This window comes from Dasypus novemcinctus, chromosome 4, assembly GCF_030445035.2.
Source record: "Dasypus novemcinctus isolate mDasNov1 chromosome 4, mDasNov1.1.hap2, whole genome shotgun sequence".
In the NCBI taxonomy this organism is placed as follows: Eukaryota; Metazoa; Chordata; class Mammalia; order Cingulata; family Dasypodidae; genus Dasypus; species Dasypus novemcinctus.
The window spans coordinates 10,366,992-10,386,138 of record NC_080676.1 but is presented as its reverse complement, the minus strand read 5'-3'; the positions used below and the strand labels follow the sequence as shown (position 1 = coordinate 10,386,138).

The window sequence follows — 19,147 nt, the reverse complement described above, 5'->3', positions numbered from 1 at the left end:
CATACTGTGCAGATTAAGTGCCAAACCTTAACTTATCAAAACCTTTCTCATAGAAAACTGCAACATTTTTTTAAAAACCTTCTACTTGCGTCACCAAATTGAAACTTTTAACACTTTATAGCACAAATAGAGAACCTTTTTTAAAAAATCGGATTAACTGGATTGTTTTTTATGACATTTTGTATTTACATCGATACACATACATTACATGCTTGTGAATTGGCTGACTCACCGCTCATTTTGGTTCTTTAGAAATGTCTTCTTCCCTAATTTCCAGCACCTAGCATAAGGTAAGCCTTTAGTAAAAGATTGGTTTTTTCATTTTTTGTTTTTTTTTTTTAAATCCTCTCTCTTCGTGGCCTCTGGATACTACAAGGGTGAATGAGGGCAGATGGTGAGAGAAAGCAGAAATGCCCCACTCCACTCTCGTGGGATACTTTCTGTTGTATCTCTTTTCTATCTATATGAGATTTTTTTTTTTTTTAAAAGATTTATTTATTTATTTAATTCCCCCCCCTCCCCTGGTTGTCTGTTCTTGGTGTCTATTTGCTGCGTCTTGTTTCTTTGTCCGCTTCTGTTGTCGTCAGCGGCACGGGAAGTGTGGGCGGCGCCATTCCTGGGCAGGCTGCTCTTTCTTTTCGTGCTGGGCGGCTTTCCTCACGGGCGCACTCCTTGCGCGTGGGGCTCCCCCACGCGGGGGACACCCTTGCGTGGCACGGCACTCCTTGCACACATCAGCACTGCGCATGGGCCAGCTCCACACGGGTCAAGGAGGCCCGGGGTTTGAACCGCGGACCTCCCATATGGTAGACGGACGCCCTAACCACTGGGCCAAAGTCCGTTTTCCTATATGAGATTTTTAAAATAATTTTGGATTAAAATGTTGGATTCAGAGAGGAGAGATGTAGTGAAAGTTTAAATGTCAGGAAAAAAAGGGCAGGGTAGGGTAAATATGGATTCATATTTGTGTGTATTACTCCCCTTTACAGTAAAATTTTCCTCAAGAGTTATCTGTATTTACTTTTCTTCCTCTCTTCCCGGTCTTAAGTCGTTTTTTATTAAATAACGAGTAGATACGAAATGATATTTATATGTGTAAAGTCTGAGGAGTCGCAGCCCATGGACACCCGTGAGCCCCCTCCCTCCGCTGAGGAGAACGCACTGCCGGGGAAGCCCGTGCCCGCCTGCCCGCGGCTGTGCCCTTCCCTTCCCTTCCCGAGGAACCACTGCCTTGAATTGCTGGTTTATCCTTCTGACACACAAACACATATGGTACACTTTAAACAATATAGTATTTAGTTTTGCCTACGTGTGCCTTTTATATAAATGGAATCATAGTGATGTATTATTTGATGATTTGTGTTTTTACTCTACATGAATCTTTAGATTCATCCATGTGATTGGATGTAGCTGCAAATCGTTTCTTTTTACTTCTGTAGAGAATTCCATTCTGTAAATATATCACAGCTTATTTTACTGATAAATGTTCCCAGTTTCTTTGAACATCCCTGTACATGTCCCCGTGCCCACGCACAAGCATAGAGAGTGAACTTGCTGAGCCAGTGGAGGATGCCTCTTCGGCTTCATTAGAGGCTGTTTCCTTTGTGGGCTCTGCCTCATCTTTCCTGTATCTAAACGTTCTTATGCACCAGGCCTCACGCCTTGGGCCTCTTCTCTTTTTAATATTTATTCTCCAGTGACCCCATCTACCTAGCTACATGGCTTGAAATATATCAAAGTTGATGACTCCCAAGTTTGTACTTCCAGTTCCAGCTGTTCCTCTGAGCTGTGGACTCTTGTATTCAGCTTCCTACTTAACATCTCGCTTTGGGTATCTACTAGGCCTTTTAAACTTAATATGTCCATCGTTGAATTAGTTTCTCCTCAAATGCAACATGCTCTTCTCCAAGGTAAAAAGCTTGACTTCATCTTTTTTTTTTTTTTAAAGATTATTCATTTTTCTCCCCTTCCCTCCCACCTCGGTTGTCTGTTCTTTGTGTCTGTTCACTGCGTGCGCTCTTCTTTTTTTTTTTTTTTCAGATTTTTTTTGTCTTTATTTTTTTAATATTACATTAAAAAAATATGAGGTCCCCATATACCTCCCACCCCCCTCAACCCCCTCCTCCCCCCATAGCAACAATCTCCTCCATCATCATGAGACATTCATTGCATTTGGTGATGCGTGCTCTTCTTTGTCCACTTTTGTTGTCAGCGGCACGGGAATCTGTGTGGTTTTTTTTTTGTTGCGTCATCTTGCTGTGTCAGCTCTCCATGTGTGCGGCGCTATTCTTAGGCAGGCTGCACTTTCTTTCACGCTGGGCAGCTCTCCTTACGGGGTGCACTCCTTGCACGTGGGGTTCCCCTTCTCGGGGGGCACCCCTGTGTGGCAGGGCACTCCTTGCACGCATCAGCACTGCGCACGGCCCAGCTCCACACGGGTCAAGGAGGCCCGGGGCTTGAACCGCGGACCTCCCATGTGGTAGACGGACGCCCTAACCACTGGGCCAAGTCCACTTCCCTTGACTTCATCTTAAATGCCTCTTTCTTAGTTTTAACCGTCCCTGTTCTTTTACCTTCGTCCAAACCCCCATCAGTCAGCTCTTCCCTGAATTTGTAGAGATCTCCTCACCTGTTTGCACTTTCATCCCTCATTAAAACCTTTGAGTGGTTCACAACTCAACTAGAATAAAATCCTACCAGTTCCCGCATGATCTAACCCTGCCCACTTCTTTTCCTTTATCCTCTACTACCCTCCTTCTCGGCCTTGCTGCAGCCACCCTGGCCTTGCCGTGGCTTGAGCACACATCTCATCCCTAGGTGAGGTCCCGTGCCTGCCCCCTGCCCCCAGAGAGATGGGTCCTGCACGCTCTCAGCTAGGTAGAAATTCAGAGATTGCTTCTCCAGGAACTGGAGACAAATTCCAGCCAAGTTTTTCTTTGTACCACAGTTTAGTTTTATTTATTTGCCTTGAGGGGGGAGGGCTTTTTAAAATGCTATCTTATCATTGGGATTCTTCTCATTTGAAATTCAGTAATTCGTTAGGACTGGGCTTGAGTTTGGGCATGGTTTTCTGTTTGTTGTTGTTTGTTTTTTTTCCCCCTGTACTGTGGAGGCTCAGACTTAGGAAGCAGAATTTTAATGTAAAACATCAGCTCTCTCAGTCCATATCGTGTGTTGATTATAACCATCATTTCCTTAGTGGAAATACAATCCTTGTTACTTCGCATCACTCTTTTTTTAAAAAAGATGAGCCCCTCAAGATGGCTCCTTCGTCTCTCTGTTTGTTGCTTTTGCTTGTTGCTTTTGCTTGCTGTCTGCTCGTTGTCTGCTTATTGCTTGTTTGTCTTCTTCAGGAGCACTGGAAACCCAACTCAGGACCTCTTATGTGGGAGGCGGGTGCTTAACTGCAAGCCAGAGCCACGTCTGCTCCCTTGGGACCATTTTAATTCCTAATTTTTGTTACTGAGTGTACTTGAAAACAAAGAATTTGTTCATAATCATCCTAACTCCTGAGAATATAATCTGCTATAACAATATAATTTGGATGTGTAAACAGTGCATTTCCTTTCTCCCGTTTTCTTCATTCATGAGTATTACTATCTAGAATTTGACATCACTTTTGAAAGGCCTTTTAATATTAGTTCTAAGGTATATTAAATCAAATATAAGCAGAAAGACAGTTTGTTGTTTGTTTGTTTTTATGGCTTTCGTCCTGTGGTCACAGCAGAAGAGTTTGTTGATGGAGATTTGGCTTCTGTTTGATTTAATTCTTAGGTAGGCAGCATCGCCTCCTGCGTGTCAGACCCCAGCCCCTCCTTGCCTGTCCCTCGTCTCCATCCTGCTCCCCTCGCCTCACTCCTGGAGCGCAGTCCTGCTGTTTCGTTGGCAGCCTCCTCGCACTGTCAGTGCAGCAGCGTCTGAAGAAAGGGCCTACTCGGTAAATCACCAGAGCCTTAATTTAGCTTATTCTCAGCAAAAAAGGCTGAGTGATTAGCAGGCTCTGGTTTTGATCTCTCCATAAGCTCATTTGCTGACTGCAGTACAGACTTTTGGGTTAGTTCAAAGGAAGAAGCCTGTGCCTTCAGTGGGTAAAGGGGCAGATTGGCTCTGGGGCTCTTAAGAGTGTGAGAACCATTGTGTGGCTCCTGCAGTAATGTGAAAGGCAGGTAGGGTTTTCCAGACCATTGCAGAAAGAAAAACGACTGTGTCGATAGCTATGAAGTGACAGAAAGTTTCCATAGCCCTCTATCCTTGTTACTCTCCAGTGTAGGATTTTGGCTTTAATTTCATCTTCATGTACAGACTTGTTCTTAAATATTGTATTTAAAGTTGGCTCTTCTTCTCAGAATGGAAGCTTAGCCTGTGAAGAAACAGTTTCACAAGCCCATTCTAAAATGTATGTCGTCCTTCAGGTTGCTTTCCTACATGGGACAGCCTCTCGCTTGGTCAGACAGTACCAGGATGTCGTAGTTTCCACTCTCTATACACGTAGTTGCATTTTTGGCACATAAAGTATAGAAATATTTTTTATTAAATGAAAGCTCGTTTTGGCAAGTTGTATTTTCTGAGTATACATTTGGACTTACAGTTTAAGTCAAAGGTTTTCTTTCTAGGAATTTGTTTCTAATGTGACTATATCCACCTATTTTGTTAATTGACTGTTGAAAGGGACTACTCATTTCATTCAGTAACATTTATTTAGCTCTTGCACGTTACAGGCACTGCCTTCTTTTAGACTAAATGGGGAGACAAATATTAAATAAGTGATTATAGTAAATAATATGCATAGAAAATAAGATGGTAAAGATAAACCCCAAATCTTTTATGTTAGCCTAAAGCATAGCACTTTCCAGTAATGTCTGTCTCACCCTCGTTTAAACATTGACTGCATGTGACCTTTTAAAATAAGGGCTATTTTGAATTATAAAGCAAAGACACCAGGAGAAAACTTGGGAAAAAGACTAATCTTTGATGAGTAAACAGCATCAAGTTTACCAGGGAACACTTGAGGAGATGGCGCATCAGGGGTTTAGGCAAAAGGGTGTCCGCCTGCCCTCTTACCGAAGGCATCTGGACTGTCTGTGGAGCCACTCCTGGCTCTGACCGTTCCCGTCACAGTCAGGGTCTCTGCGCTGAGGACCCAGGTATCCAGGGTAGTACACTGATCCCCGGGCCTCGTGAGCCAAGGGCTGAACTGCAATGGTCTTATTTATGAGAAACATGAGTCTATGGTAGTTTAGAGTTGAATTTTTTCTCCCTGTGCAGCCTGCTTTCCTCCCCTGAACTTAAGGTCTAGAAATTCTTTACTTCCAAAAAGGTGACGAGGCCTGGCTCTCCCCACGTCGCGAGGCCTGTGGAGCTGCAATCGAGAGGCGCGTCCCCTTCCTTCCCTGCGCTTTCCTCAGCAGGGCAGCTGCATACCCCACAGAGCTGACCCCTTCCTCTTTGTTTCTTCCCTTAGATATCTCCACAGGACCGTCGTGGTTAAACCAGGGACTGCTTTTGAACTCCGCCCAGTCAGTTTCCAGTTTAGACCTGACCGCTGGTGCCACCTTACCCCAGTCAAGGTAGGTGTCTGCCCAGGGGTAGGAGGCCACTGGCGCCCTGGCCTCTCCAGGGGAGCGCGGAGGCTGGCCGCGTCGCCAGGAGCCCCTCGGTCTGTTTTCCTTCCTGGGTTTCACAAAGCTGAAAGCATGTGCCACTTTAACGAGCCTGTGTGTTCTTAATTGTTTGCCAGTGTAAACCAGGGGTTGTGCTTGGATGCCGAAGTGGCCTTAGCAACCGGGCAGTTCCTTGCCCCCAACAGCCACCAGTCCAGCAGCGCCGCCTCCCACTGCTCCGAGTCCCGAGGCGAGACGCCGTGTTCATTCAACGACGAGGACGAGGAAGATGAGGAGGAAGATTCCTCCTCCCCGGAATAAAGACCGGAGGAAAATCCACGTTTTCCTAGCTGACGCTCATGTGTGTCTTTGGTGTGAGCTCTTGTCTCTCCAGTGATTGCTTCAGTCTTTGCCTTCGTTTGCACTGTGTGTTCAGTGAAAACCAAGAGAAACACAACAAGCAAATGCCACGAGGACTGAAACAGTGCGAGCGGCAGCTCTGACCAGCAGAGCATAGGTCACTGCACAAACAAAGCGAGTTTTCTGAGGTCGAGGAGGGGCGATAAGCCCCGAGGAACTGGCAGCGTGGATGAAGCGCCTTTATCTCCCATGAGGGGGGGTCTCTGTGTTCCCTCCACCCACCTAATCCTCCTTGGAATCGAGATTGCTACAAGGAACGTGTTTCTCGAGATTCTCTCCCTTGCCTGGCCTGCCTTTTACAGGCAGACACCAACATGGAAACTTCCCACTAGGGGCTGGGGCAAGTCGTACAGCGAAGGGTGTAGCTGGACGACCCTGGTGGCCTGAGAAGCACAGATGGCACGGCCGACCTAGACGAGAGGCCAGCAGAGGTGCTTGACGCCTCCACAACCTTAGCTTCTAGAAAGGAGCCGGCGCTGATGAAGTACTTAGGTGAGATTTAGAATAATTTATAGTAAAACCGAAATTATTATTAGCCCAAGGCATTGGTGCATAGAATTTACTAGGGCTATTTCTGGAAGCCAAAATAGGATAGCGTTTCCATGTGCATTTAACATGTTGCCAGCACTGCCTTTTGCCAGCATCCTATCTGGAATTTTACAGGGAAGGAAACGGTATCTGTCATTTTCATCATGCATTTCGTACAGCTTTTTCATTTAAAACAAAACAAAGAAACCAATTCCTGTGACAGAATTGCTTGCCAACAGTTCCCTGCGGTGACTGTATGATTTCATTCAGTGTGCAATTTGTGAAACTGAACCAAATGTCAATACTTTTGCCTTTTAAAGTCTATTTCGAGAAGACGAACAGCATTGTTTTCCTGTATATGTCCCCTTTTGTCCATTTTCATAATCAGAATGACACTGTTTCCTTTGTTCCTGGGTAAATGGAATTTCAAACTAACCCAGTATTCTGTGTGTCCCAGAAACGCTGAAAAACATTGACCGCTCGGAATGATGGGGTTTACAGTGGTTTGGCGTACAGTCTGTTATTTTATAGCCAAAGATGCCGTAGGAGCTCTGCACTGCTGTGTTCTCCATCCCCTGCTCCTCTGGTTGGAGGGTGTGGGGCCGCCCGCCTCCTGGCCAAGCCCTGCCTCGTGCAACTGGGTCTTCCTCCCAGGAAGTGGTGAGACCGTGGCGCTTAAAGACACCAAGCACACGTAACAGTCACAGGCAAAGGATGAGCCTGAGTCCCAGCCATCTTTTTGTAAAGTTAAAATTATTTTGAATTAAAAAAAAAAAAAATTATACCCTTAAAAATAATTAAGGGTATAACATCCATGAGTAGGTGATCAGTTTTACTATTAAGTTCACATTACAGTCTTGAAAAAGAGCAAGCAATAATGGAAAAATTAGTTCTAAAACATTGGCTTGACTCATTTGGGTTGTCCCTTGATTGTGCATCCACACAGCCTCCAGGAGCTGAGCACTGAGCTCAGGATCTCTCGGAAGTCCTGGGGAGAAGTGCAGGCTCTGGCTTATGATGCCTCCTGAAAGCTCTGCCACTGCATGCAGTGAGCTGGAGGTGAGCTTGGGCGGACCCAAAATTGGTGTTAAGATCATAAAAACTGATAAGAGCGCATAACCTTTCACTTAGGCTCTTTTGAAACAAAACTCTCCTGTCAAGAATCAGCCATTAGTGCAGGCTCAGAGTGTTCCGGGGGCAGTTTTTAGAGAATTCTGTTTTAGTGTGGATTCTGGAGCACCCCTCCCAGCCCAGACGGACACACTGCAGGCCCATGGTAGGTCCCTGTGGGCCTGCAGGAAACACTTGCGACTGAGAAGCCCTCAGCCGCACAGACCTGGTAACCCCGAGCTTCCCACCGAGCCCTCCGGAAGGGGCTGCCCGCTCCGCGCTGACCTCAGCCCTTCTCCCTGTACTTCAGGGGAGAGCCGTCAGGACCGGCAAGGCCAAGGGCCACAGCTGGATTTAGCCTTCAAAATATTGTACTGCAGCTCCCAGGAAACAGTTCAGCCTTCATGGCAGGTGCGTTAATGATAGCCCTTCCTCTACCAAATAGCAAAACCCTTGCCAGAGTTCTGGGAAACTCTTCCCTTCTCTGCTCTCCTCGCCGCTGCTGCTGTGTAGTGCTTTCAATCAAGAAAATACGGGCTTTAAAAAAAAATAGAAGAAGAAGGGAAAAAAAGCAGCCAAAGTCTCGCGTTCTTATTGGCGCCCATCGTTGGCCATCCCGGCCGTACCCGTGTGGTGTCTGCTGGGAAATGGCCTCCGCTTGCTCAGTGAAGTGTCTGGGCTACTGCGGAGACCACGCAAGTCACCCTAGTACCTAAGGCTGGTGCCTTACCTAAGCAAAAGAAGAAGTTCAGGTGTTTGGAAAGATAAAATGGGTTATTCTTGTGTATCTCCCCCTAAACGTGTTTCCTTGAGTCTGAAGTCCAGCACTGAGTCACAATTTCACATAGGAATTAAGTGAAAAAAAGGCTAGGAAACTGTGGTTCGGACAGCAAGCCTTCTTTATAGGAGAAGCACCCTGCGTGACTTGCACACGCACAGTCCACCGCTCCCAGAAGGTTCTGGTCTCACTCCGCTTTGAGGGGAGATAGAGAGACCTTTCCCACTTGGGAACCAGTTTGGCTGTTGCCCTTTCAAGTGCCTGGTGTCATTCAGTCAGTAAATTCTTGTTCCATGTAGCTCAGGTGGCCCCAGACCTGCCAGCATTGACCCCTTGGGGTGGGGGTGCTGCCCACAGCCTCCAGTGCCTTCTGCTCTTCGGGTGAGTCAGAAGAAATCTGCCGATGCTTTCCCACATCCTTCCTGCTGTTAACCTGGCTCGCGTCCTTGTGATCTTTTCTTGTCCACGTGATGGAAGCGTTTCAGTGAGCACAGATAGAACCTGTGCCTTATGGTGGAGGAACATTCGGGGGTGGGGGGGGCAGAAAAGGAGGTGCTGCCACAGGGACTCCTCACCTCTCAGCGGAGCCCACTGTCCCTAGGGAACTCCACAAATGATGACCGTGGTTTGTTTGCTTCAATTCAATTCTTTAGAGAAGTGGTGAAGTGAATAGTCTATGTAGTTTCTGCCATTGTACCAGGGTGAAGGAGGGTAACCCCCTCTCCACTGTCAGACTTTACATTTATAACTACTCTACCATACTTGGAAAACAACGCCAAGGTCAGAACTCAAAAAAACAGATTAGCCTCTGTCAGACATTCACACGGGTATAATTCAAAAAGGAGTGGCTCGGTTTAGCCATGCAGACATCCACCACTCAAGTTGTCAAACTACACTTTTGGGGGCAGAAACAACAAAGCCGCTCCAAGTAGAGATAGGCCCCGGGCCCCGGGGGCAGTCGGAACGAATGCCAGGGACAGGTTAGTGTTCCCTGGTAGCAGAGGATGGGCGCTGCCCCCAGCTCTTTCTGCCATAACCACACCACGAGAGAGAAGTCTGCTCCACCTCATAAAAGATTCACTTCTGGGGCCCTCTGAATAGGACCAAGCTCCCCTCAGGCACATAGAATCAGTAGCGAAGCAGACTGTTCTACTCAAATCTGAGAGACCTGAGAACTGTGCTTCTTGGTGGCGTGTATGGGCTAAGGGTTGGACAGTGGATATAAATAAGAAAACGTTCAGATAGTTGAGTGCCACGGGAAAAACAAAGCACCAGGAGGGACAATGGGTAAGAGTACTTCAGCTTTAGCTGGGGTGGCCCTGGAAGGCCCCTCTGAGAAAGTGACATTTGTCCTGAATCAGCCAATTGAAAGACCAGCGCCTCTTTAGCTTCCTAACATAGCACATTACCCCACAAAATGCACTCGGAATCTCTACTAAATCCCCAGTCCCCACTGTTCCAGTTCTGAGCATATATTTTGGATTCTGTTAAGGACCTTTTTATGGTTTAAAAGAAAACTAAACTTGGCTACCAGCAGCGTGCATAAACCAACAAGAAAAAATTGCAGCCCATGAACTTTTCATTGTGTGCTTTATCTTCCAGTTGAACCTACATAGTATAAAAGTGATTAGAATTGGATAATTTTCTATATTTTCTTTTAGCTTTCCAAATCGTTGGGTGCATAAAGGTCTCTACTCTTTATGTTGCATACATTTTTAAAAAATCTTTTATTTTGCTCTGACTTTGGTGGAGCTGACTGCCTGAGGACCATTTTAATACTCCCAAAGCAATGTTCCCAAGCACTGAGAATCAGTGTTTCTCAAAGACTCACAGTGTGTGCCAGGAGACTGCATGATGCCACGCAAGTGACTCTTAGAAAGGCCTGGTTGACGATAAGCAGCTAAGATGCCAGAGAAATGCTGAAATGACACACCCAATTAGTTCGGTTAACTTTCACTCAAGCCAAACACTTGCTCAAAAGGAAAAAGCCTCATGTTTTTGCCGAGGATTTTAGCTTTTTTAAACAAATTGTCGAGCTAAATGCCCACGAAAATTAAAACATTTCTCAGGAAATAGTCCCTTTACATAACCAAGATGTCCCTGGAGAGTTGCGCATAGCTAATTGTTGGGATCCACCTTCCCCACATACGTCTCCACTCACATCTTACTAAGGAAGAAGAGCGGCGCACGGAACTGCCCCCCCAGTTACACCTCAGGAGCCCCTGCGAGGTGCGAGGTGCTTAAATGGTGGCAGGCATACGTTCATCATGTCGATATAGGAGAAAGATTCATCTATTATGTGTATTTTCTTAATAAGTTCGTTTTATTGATACACATCAACCAAGCATACCGTTCCTCCCAAGTGTACGATCCATGGTATTTGCTGTAATCACATAGTTGTGCGGGCATCGCTTATGTGTGTTCTTCGCAGCTGTTCTCTAAGACAAGTGGCTCTTGTCGTCTTACACAGCCTTTGCTCTACAGAAGGCCCGGAGAATCCAGGGCTGGCCTGACCATGTGCTGCTCCAATGGCCTGGACCTGGGTCTTCCTGCTTATAGCTGGATTGGAGCCCAAGGTAGCCAAAGCACCCGCAGGGGCCGGGGCCACCCTTCGCCACCAGGTGTCTCAGGATGGGAGAGCACATCTCGTCCAGCCGTCTAATTTAGAGTGGGAAACAAGTCGAGAGCTTGACTCGCCCCGCATCCCTCAGCCTGTCTGGGGCAGAGTCTGTACCAAATCCCAGCCTTTGGCCTCCTGAAAACTACGCCCTCTCCACAGCTCTTGCAGATGGCTTTTGGATTAGCATCAGTCCTCTGTCACACCAAGTGCCAAACAGCCAAGGAGCAGAAACGGGCCTCCTTGCCCGAGCGCCAGCTGGAGGCGTCTGCCTGCTCAGGAGCCCCAGGTCTGCACAGACCTGGGAAGCCCACTGCCACTCACGTCCAGCGGGGCCTTGGAAACGCAGTCGCCCCTGTGTACCTCATTACCTTGTTTCTGTCCACGCCGGTCTCAGCATAAGGAAACTTACCCAAATCGTCTGTGGGTCTCAAAGCCACGGGCATGCTTCACTGTCAGCTCCCACTTTGTCACTAACCCTTCATCTCCAACCTGCCAGGCACCTGTCGAGCAGCGGACAGCCTGATGATGTTGCTTGTTCATGCCTGGGGTCAGAGAGTTGTTGCACACTGAAGTCTCTGAAGGCCCAGCTACTTTCCTGAGCTCCTTGCAGTTCCATATTCCCTAGGAGTACCATGACGAATCCAACCTTTTCAGTGTCCTGAAAAATGAACCTGCCAGCTAGCTGCACTAGCTGCTCAGCAGGCCTGAGCTTGGAGGACCACATTCCAGTGCTGTGTCCTTGAGATCCCTTGTTCAGTACCACCAAACTTAGCAAAAAAAGAGCCGCAAGCCCACACCGCCAGTTTGCTCACCCTTTCATTTGGAGATGTTTTACTCTGATCATGTGCTGTTAGGTTTTATTTCCCGAAAATATAGTTCTGTTTTCTGCATGAAGGAAGAAGCACCACGGTTTCACATGCTTTAAGCAGATTAAACAAGCTAAAGAGGAGGATGTAAACTCCAGATCTGACTTGCCAACTGTAGACTGTCCTCTATTACATTCAAGTACCTAACCGAATACGATATATTATTTTGTAGTATCTCAAACTTTGTAAATAAATACCATTATTTTTATATGGAAATTTTATAGAAGAGCTATTTCTGTACACTTGATTATTCCTGGATTTCCTGACGTAGTGGACAAGTCCCAGGCAGCGTTCCTCTTAGGGGCGGTCCCAGGCCCGCCGGCCCTGGACTTGACCCGGGAGCTCGCTAGGCCCACCCCAGGGCCTCAGCCAAGCTCTGGGGCTGGGGCCTGGGAAGCTGTATTTTTTAATAAACTGGGTGGTTTTTTTGTTTTGCTTTGTTTTTGTTTTTTGTTCTTGGTCCATTAAGGCATGAGTATCTATGTCCATCCTTTGTGATTAAAAGAAGGAAAGAAAGACAAAGCATCTGAGATGATTGTAAGTTGTACTTGAGGAGGGGGGAAATGTACCAGACTGTTCTGTGATTGCAATGAGATGTACTATAGAAGAAATAATAAATAATTTTAAATAATGTTGCTCTCGTTCTTCGCAGGCTGGTGGAGGGAGGGTGGTGGGTTCCCCCACCCATGTCCCTTCCAAGAATTGCTCTCCGCAGGGAGCTGCCTTGTCCAGGGCGCCTGCGTGCAGGTGAGCGTGCCCGAAGGCCCAGCGCCCCCACCTCGGTCCGGGGCATCTGAACTCAGAGTTCCCCGGGGGGCTCGGCCGGGCCTGGGGCTGCTGGGTAGTGGCTCCCCTTCTCGGCCCCATCTTGCTTCCCTCGCTCCCTTCTAGGCGTTCGCGGGCGCACAACCCGGGCACGTCCCCACCTGCCCACCTTTGATGGAGAGGATGGGTCAGGCATTTAGCATTTTTCTAAGTTAAACCTATGATTGGGCGGTCTTTTTTTAAAGGTCACTTTAGAAGAGCATAAAAAATAGTCTTTACAGTTCCAGAATCGATTGACCTGAACACAGCTTTTGCCAAAGGTCCTTGATCGTCCGTTTACACCAAATGGGCATCAGAGAACAGCGGCAGTGGTGACCGAATGCCACGTGCCCAGGCCTCGAGGGAAGTTCATTTGGCCTCAGGAACCGCAGTAGCCCTCAACCCCCGCTCACGCAGTCTCTGCCTGCCGCAGTTAGAGGCATCAGCCCTGGGTAACTATTGTCTATGCTCCAGTAAATGCGAGCGGGGTGCCTGCTGGGCACTGGACAGGCAGAAGACACGGGAAGGTTTGGGACAATTTGAGGGTCATCGAATGGGGCCAGGTCTTCAAGAGATCAGGAAACGGTTATGTGCGCATGGAATGTTAATGACAAGGAAGAAGACGCCTTTCTGTAAAAGCTTTGCAAGGTGGTGCTGGTATGTGGTGTGTTAAGTGGGAAGCTGAGTCCACGCATTCACCCTAGAGCTTCCTGAGCTCGGGGGCGCCAGCCGCAGCTGTGTCTTCCCTGCTCCTGTCCCACAGTAGCCACTTCTTTATGCCATTTGGCCAAGGTGTCCAAGGACCCATGCGAGTAGACATTGAGTCATTTGGTCCTAAGAAGGGGCTTTCACTCTTGAGGCTGTGTGGGGTATGCTATAGGGAACGACTTTGTTTAGAAAGCCATTGTTGGGAAGCAAATTTGGCTCAAGGGATAGAGCGTCCGCCTACCACATGGGAGATCCAGGGTTCAAACCCCGGGCCTCCTGACACGTGTGGAGCTGGCCCATGTGCAGTGCTGATGCGCGCAAGGAGTGCCGTGCCACGCAGGGTGTCCCCCGCGTAGGGGAGCCCCACGCACAAGGAGTGCGCCCCGTAAGGAGAGCCTCCTTGCACAAAAAACGTGCAGCCTGCCCAGGAGTGGCATTGCACACGTGGAGAGCTGACACAGCAAGATGACGTAACAAAAAGAGACAGATTCCTGGTGCTGCTGACAAGAATACAAGCAGACACAGAAGAACACACAGTGAATGGACACAGAGAGCAGACAACTGGCGGGGGGTGGGGGGAGAGGGAAAAAATAAACCTTTAAAAAAAAAACAGTCATTGCTAACCCTAAACACAGTCCCTGGACACCTGGTGATCCGAGAGCATGTCTGCAGAGCCCTTGTTTGCTTCAGTACCCTTCGTTACCTTCCTTGATGAGGTAGGCTCAGCTGAGATGACAAAGCAGCAGATGGAAGATGACCTCAACCAAGAGTCTTCTCTAAGGGGCAGTATCCAGTTGGCAGTCAATTCCTTTTTCCTCTTCTTACTCCCAGAGCTGTTCTCTTTCCCTCTGACAGGCAAGCTGCTCCACCTTCCACTCCTGTGGCTTTCCTTTAATGCTGCCTCCTCTCACCATGCTTGCACCCAAAGACAACACCCACCTTCCCAGCTTTCTTCCAGGAAGGAAGGCTCCAGTTGCTCTCGAGGTGGGTGATTTCCAAATGCCTTGGAGCGCCCTGATGATTCTATCCACTCTGCATTCTTCCTGAGAGGACTTTCTTGCTGAAACTTGCTTTCAGGAAGTCATTCTTCTCAGAGTATAAAATGTGGTAAAGAAAATCCTACAGTCAGGGTGGGAAAACCAATCCCATTTAATGCAAAGTAGAATTTGTCATACCGACTTCCTAACTTCCCGCAAATCCCATCCTGACATGTAGCCTAGCGCACAGGGACTCTCCCCAGCCACTCCCCTCCCTCCGCCTTTATCTCCTACCTCATTCAAGGGGCCTAAAGTTCTTTGACGTTCTTTGTACTCAAGTCAGGAGATTTGCTTTCTTCTTTTCTGCCCTAGAACTTGGCTGAGGCTCCGGAAAAGCCAGAGCTCAATTAGAAATCATGAGACACACGCACGTGGAAGCCCGAAACGGTGGCTCTAAAACGTACCATCTCCATGGGAATTATTTTCGGGTCTTGCTGATAGCCTTGTTTTTAAGCCTCCAGGGAAGGCTTGTACTGGATTCTCAATCTGAATACAAAAAGAAAAAAGCCTTCACAGGTGTGTTTTCAGAACACCTAGGTATTCTCTGCTTTTTGCAGGTCACTGAAGTAGAGCCACAGACCTTTTGCGGCAGGTGGGCTCTGCTGTGTGCAGGGCCCCCGCCCATCCCAGGACCATCCACAAAAATGAACAGGCACTCCTCAGATTCCACCCAGATGCAGTCTATGAATTGCAACTATTAGTTGAAGAGGGGAGCAGGAACAAGAATGATAGATATTTGTTTCAATACATGCTTTTGGAAACTTTTATTAGGATTTATTTTATTTATTTCTCTCCACCCCTTCATTGTTTGCCTTTGTTTTGTCTGTCCATCTTGTTTCTTCAGGAGGCATCAGGGACCTGAACCCCGGACTTCTGATGTGGGAGGGAGGTACCTAATCGTTTGAGCCACCTCTGCCTCCTGCTTTGTTGTGTCTCTTATGCTTTTTTCCTCCTGTGTCTCTTGTTGCATCAACTTGTTGCATCAACTCTCTGCACCTTCCTGTCAGGTCGGCTCACTGCCCTGCTCGTTCTCTTTAGGAGGCACCCGGAACCTCTACTCCCTGCTTTTGTTGTGCCTTTCATTATGTTTTTCTCCTTGTGTCTCTTGTTGCATCATCTTGTTGGGTCCGCTTGCAGCGCCTGCCCACTGTGCCAGCTCGCTGTCTTCTTTAGGAGGCACTGGGAACTGAACCCAGGTCCTCCCATGTGGTAGGCGGGAGCTCAATCACTTGAGCCACATCCACTTCCCTGGAAACTTATTTTTTAAGAACAAAATGCAAACTTAAGGGCCCTCCTGAAAGTTGGATTAAAGGCATATAAAAGTCACACGTCATTAAATGCATTTCAGATAGGGAGGCTGGTGTCCCACCTGCTCCTTTACCCTCCTCAAATAGGCCGCGCACAGCCACTAGGGGCTGCCTCTTGTTTTCGCCGTGGCCGCTCAGACCTGGCTGAGGGCAGGGAAGGCCGCCTGCAGGGAAAGTCCCAGCGCTCACAGCGGCTCCTCCCCTGGCTTCCTGGAGGCAGGCTCGGTAGGCAGCACAGGCCCCAGAGCTGTTCTCAAAAACATTTCTCCAATGACTTGCCTAAGTGTCACCACTGCAAGAGCAGAGGCCTGCACCAGGGGACTTGTGTGTTCACGTTAAAGACAGTCCTGGCCAAAAAAATAAGTTTGCTAAGAAGGGTTTTCCCCGCCTATTTCCTCCCCACCCTGAATCCCTTCTGGAGGTTTCTCAGAGCCTGGTGGGCCAAAGCATGAAGAAGTTGCAGAGTTGGGGTTTGGCTGAGGAATCAGTGCCTGCTGGGACAGGCTGTGGCCACTCCCAGTTATTGTGACCACAAAACTGAGAGGTAGATGGGGAGAAAAAGTTGGGGGAGAAATATCACAGGCAAAATCCAACACCCAAACATCACCAGCCATAGGGCCGTGAAGGCCACGGGTAGGCCATGGCCCATCAGCAGGAAGCCAGCTTTGTTCCTTCATCCAGGTGCCCGGGGAGCGATGAGTCAGGTATGTGGAGGGGATGGAAAACTAGCAGCGGCTGGGAAGTAGGAGCACAACCTTTTTGTGGTGTTGACTTTGGTTTTTGTTTGCAAAACTCAACAAATACTGCACTTGCTGCACTGAGTCCCTGACGGAGTTAAAGTACCACTAGGTTTAAATCAGTGGCTTGACGGGAAATGGGCGTGTCTCAGGCGGCTGGGCGCCCACCTACCATATGGGAGGTCCCGGGTTCCTGTTCCTCGAGCCTCCTAAAGAAGACGAGCAAGGCCGCGAGCTGATGCGACAGCCTGGCGCGGCGAGCTGAAGCAACAGAGAATAACGACGAGGAAGCACAAGGAGAGAGGCAGCAAGTGGGAGGGAGGGGGCTCAAGCCACTGGGCGCCTCCCTCCCACGTGGGAGTCCCGGGTTCGGTTCCCTGAGCCTCCTAAAAAGAAGACAAGACACAATGAACAGACAGAGTGAGAGCAGACAGCGAACGCAAACTAGGGTGGGGGGGAATAAATTTTTAAAATATGTCTTCAGTCGCTCAATGACTCGACAGCAGACCAGCCGTTGACATCCAGCTCCTTTGAAGACCTGAGCTGCCATGCAGGGAGCTTCAGTTGCCATCTCTGTACAGAGGCACGCAGTAGGTTTATGTCAGTCAATAGACGCTCCACGTAACTCCTGCGTGTAATTCCCAGACATAAAGTCCGATTTTGCCTCTAGGGTTGTGTCACAGCAAATAAGCAATATTAGAACACACAGCCGTTGGTTGCTCACGTAGGGGGGAAGGCGGGGTGTGCTCTGCACCCCTTTTCCTGTCTCCCTCTCTCCGGCCAGATACTCCTGTGTGTGTAGCTGCCTCCCCCCACGCTGGGTGCCTTGGGACTTCTGAAGGGCTTGCACCTCTGCGGTGGCGGCATTGCTTGGCCGTGGCGAGGCCGGAGGCACGGCACCCGCGCACCCCCGGGGGACCCCTCAAGCTTAACTTTCAGCGTGAGGAAGGCAGTGGGAAAAAAGCTTCATTTCTCAGAGATTAGAAAAACTCTCTTAAAATAACCTCTAACCGGGAACCTCTCTGTTAAGAAGGGGCCGTCCTTCACCTCCGTGTGCACGGGAGGGACGGAGGGAGAGCCGCGGCCTCCAGGCGGCCTGCCCCTTGGGTGAGTGGGCAATAACCAACTCCTTCTCGCCCCCTTAGCACAGATGACCTGGCCAGGGCCTGGGCGAGTTGGAAAACTTGGGCTCATTTTTGCGAGACTGGGGTCAAGAAGGGGCGAGATGGGGAGACAAGTAAACCTAGCCCGGCGTGGCAGCTGCCCGGCCTCAGAAGGAATCGGGTGGTAGAAAGCCGCAAGACGAGCTGCCCTGAGGCGGGAGACAGACACCTGGGAAGGGGGCGGAGGACCCCAGCCAGCTCCTGCCTCCGGTTTCTAGAGACTGGCTTCGTCACCCTTCCTAGCACATGCCCAGCCACCCGGCCGTGCTTTTGCAGGGTCCCAACCAGCCCAGCTCCCTGGCTTCTGCACCCTTTCTCCCCCTCAAGGAAGCTGAGCAGCTAATTTTCCATCCGCCAAGAGGAAACCATGAAAATAAGGGAGTTATCATTGATAAGCCCCAAGCCCAGATGCTCCGTGTTTCAGACACCAAGATGACTGCCTCGTTCCCTTTCCACCTCCAGGCCGCTACCAGCTAAGCCTGTCCGCCCGCTGCAGCCTACACCCTCGTCCTAACCGGCAGCCACTGGGTTTTCCATACATGAACGTGGGCAGCTGTTAACAAGCAATCACTTGCCCAGAGAAGCCACAAGCATGGGTGGGAAATGAGCTTTTAACCTCTTTGGTCCCAGAAATCTAGAATATACAGTCAAAAATGGACGCTTCAGAACTACATTAAGAAGTCCTTAATTCTTCCAGCCACGTTCCCATGTTACTATATCTGTAATATTTCCCCAGGAGAAGCTCGGGCAGTGGAGGGGTGAGTGGCTACCCCAAGGTCGCAGAGAACAAAGCACTTGCCAAGAGAAACTGTCAGCTGAGTTGGGCCAGAATCCTCCTCCCAGCAACGATTGTGTTCAGGGAGGGAGAAGCCCTTCAATGCTGGAGGGTTCCAAACAAGGCATCTGCCCGCTGCTTCCAGATGTGAGTTCTGAGGGGCCTGAAAGCTCTTCATCCCTGCACCCCCATTCTCAAGTTGGCTGGTTTAAAAAAGCGAAACAGGCACAGAGACATCCGTTCAGAAGGCCAAGAGGCCCCCTGGGTCGGGCGCAGAGCCTACTTCCCGCTATCTTCTGCACCCAGAGTGACTCACAGGCCGAGAACGTACTTCTCTTGGAGCAAAACTGTATGCCTTTCGTTGGCAAGTTGAATTAGCAGCTCTCTTTGGGCAAGATGCTTCTCCACACCCCGGAACTGCCCGCAAACCCTGAGCAAGTTCTCCAAGCTGGGAGAGCTGGCCCTGGCTCCAGCTGCCCAAGCTGGCAGAGCTCAGATAATGTGCCTGGGGCGGGGAGGGCTCTTGTCACCAGGGGATGAGGCATGGGTGAGAAAGAATTTGTTTCCAACAGCTAACCGTTAATAATAATGAACAGCAAAGAGATGTATAGAACTATCTGCCATACAACCCCCAGATATTGGTTCCTTTGAGGGCTAAAGAGACCCATGGGAGTTATGGTCATGGCCGATGGGG

The 19,147-nt window shown here is 49.0% G+C and overlaps 1 protein-coding gene across 8 annotated transcripts in view; it reads left to right on the top strand.

Moving 5' to 3' along the window:
• The window catches only part of TFDP2 (transcription factor Dp-2), a 291,147-nt gene extending 278,594 nt beyond the window's left edge, over positions 1–12,553 (top strand). For all 8 annotated transcript variants that reach the window (XM_023588985.2, XM_058295097.2, XM_058295098.2 and 5 more), the window contains 2 exons: positions 5,462–5,567; positions 5,738–12,553. In XM_023588985.2, the coding sequence (XP_023444753.1) occupies positions 5,462–5,567; positions 5,738–5,921 (290 nt within the window). In that variant the 3' untranslated portion in view covers positions 5,922–12,553. The remainder of the gene's footprint in view (positions 1–5,461; positions 5,568–5,737) is intronic.
• The last annotated feature ends 6,594 nt before the right edge of the window (positions 12,554–19,147 follow it).